This window comes from Sinocyclocheilus anshuiensis, unplaced genomic scaffold (genome assembly GCF_001515605.1).
Source record: "Sinocyclocheilus anshuiensis isolate Anshui unplaced genomic scaffold, SAMN03320099.WGS_v1.1 scaffold1215, whole genome shotgun sequence".
NCBI lineage: Eukaryota > Metazoa > Chordata > Actinopteri > Cypriniformes > Cyprinidae > Sinocyclocheilus > Sinocyclocheilus anshuiensis.
The window spans coordinates 279625-281410 of NW_015540933.1; the positions used below are offsets into that span (position 1 = coordinate 279625).

The following is a 1786-nucleotide window of genomic DNA, read 5'->3' on the forward strand; positions in this document are numbered from 1 at the left end:
CTCCTCAGCGCCATTGAAAAAGAATGAATAAAGTCCAGGCCTGGTCCTCTGTCCTCTCTCCTCTTTCACTGTCGTCACTCCTCCTTTTTATCCTTCCGGAGCTCCTCCGTGAGACTCGAGACCGGTGAGTGGTGCAGGTGTCGCTCATTATCAATTGGTCCACCGGCCTCGCTCCGTTCCCACGGCTCTCGGCCCCGCCCCACTCGTCACAATACATTAATCTCCTTTAACACACATTGTCCTTTTTATTTTTTACTCATATTTGCCTAACGACTGTGTACTTTAAGACATAACAAGAATACTAGTCTTTGAGTCAAACAATTCCTAAGAACTGGCAGTGGGTCAGAGCTCTCAGAGAAAACAGACAGTAATCTCTGTCTTTGTTTAGATGTCTGTTTCCTTCAGGCCGTAGCACTCTGTGAGATCGTAGATCTGGTAGCCGCTCTGATCGCCGCAGTCGTTATAGATCCCCATGGAGACCGTGTCAATCTCTGTCCGGGCCAGAGCAGACGTGCTACTCTTCCCTGTCCCGTTCTTAATCTTATTGGAAAGGTTGTTCATTTTCTCCTTCAGCTGGAAGGAGGACTTCTGTAAAGGGGGAAAGAAGCTCCAGCTCTTCAGACTAAGAGGCCGACTCTTGCTCTGGCAGGAATAGATAGAGTTACCGCACTGCTCGTGAAAGGGAAATCCAGAGCAGTAGTCTCTGTGCGGGTCCCTCTGGGCTCCTCGCATGGCTGTTCTCCAGCGCTGGTCATAGAAGCGGCGCAGGATGCGGCGGCGGCGCTGGCACTGGCAACGCACCAGACGGGTGAAGGCGCGCTGGAACTCCTTGCTCGAGCAGGGGTAAATTACGGGGTTAATGCAACTGTTGAAGTAGCCCAACCAGAAGATTACTTTGAACACTATCTCAGAGGGCTTCAGAGCTGGGAAGAAAGAGCCTGAGGATGCAAAAAAAAAGAGAGAGAGGTGGAAAAACATTTAGTTGTCGGCTCAAGCAAGATTATTTACATAGGAAATAAAACTGTGGCTCAAGTAAACTTAGCCTGAAGCTACCATTCTCCTCCCACCAGTGTTAATTTTGACAGCAAATTTTGATTTAGTTTTAGTCATAGTCTTTTGACTAAAATGCCATTTAGTTTTAGTCATATTTTAGTCATCTGAATTGTTTTTAGTTTTAGTCGACTAAATATAATACGATTTTAGTCGACTAAATCTACAGTAAATGTAGTCGGCTAAAATCTAATGGGTTTAGTTACAGTGTAATGCATTTATTAATCATTTCTCTAAAATTTCCTAACTCATTATATAGGTTTGATATTAAGGTTTTATCATGATAGACACCGATTTAACTGCTGTGACACACAACATTCCTTTATGTTAAAATTGAATAAAACCACTTCTCATAAAATACAAGAACATGGTCTTCTTTTTAAAGAAATGCCAATGGTTATAGGCTAATTATGCATTCTTTATAGCAACTTGTTTACCATATTCTTCATTCTTTCAAGCAGACATATTTATTTAACGCTGGTCACGAATTAGAAGTACAAACAGAGGATTTGCAAAGAAAAATGTCGGAGGGTTTCGATATAAACCAATAGGAGACTTTGCTTCCTTTGCTCCTATAAAAAAACTCGCGAGACTAGCATATCTCAGAGGTGCGCGCGCTGCGCATACGTGCTGCGTCATCTGCCGGAACGGCTTCCATGTATGACAGATACCAGAAGTGAGAGAAAAGTGTTTATTATGTTTGAAATATGGATATTTTTCTTACAAAAACGCATGG

The 1786-nt window shown here is 43.0% G+C and overlaps 1 protein-coding gene across 1 annotated transcript in view; it reads right to left on the reverse strand.

The window, feature by feature from the left end:
• Positions 1 to 227: 227 nt before the first annotated feature.
• The window catches only part of LOC107689480 (alpha-1D adrenergic receptor-like), a 10535-nt gene continuing 8976 nt past the window's right edge, over positions 228 to 1786 (reverse strand). The window contains exon 3 of the mRNA XM_016487475.1: positions 228 to 938. Coding sequence (XP_016342961.1) covers positions 385 to 938 — 554 coding nt within the window. The 3' untranslated portion in view covers positions 228 to 384. The remainder of the gene's footprint in view (positions 939 to 1786) is intronic.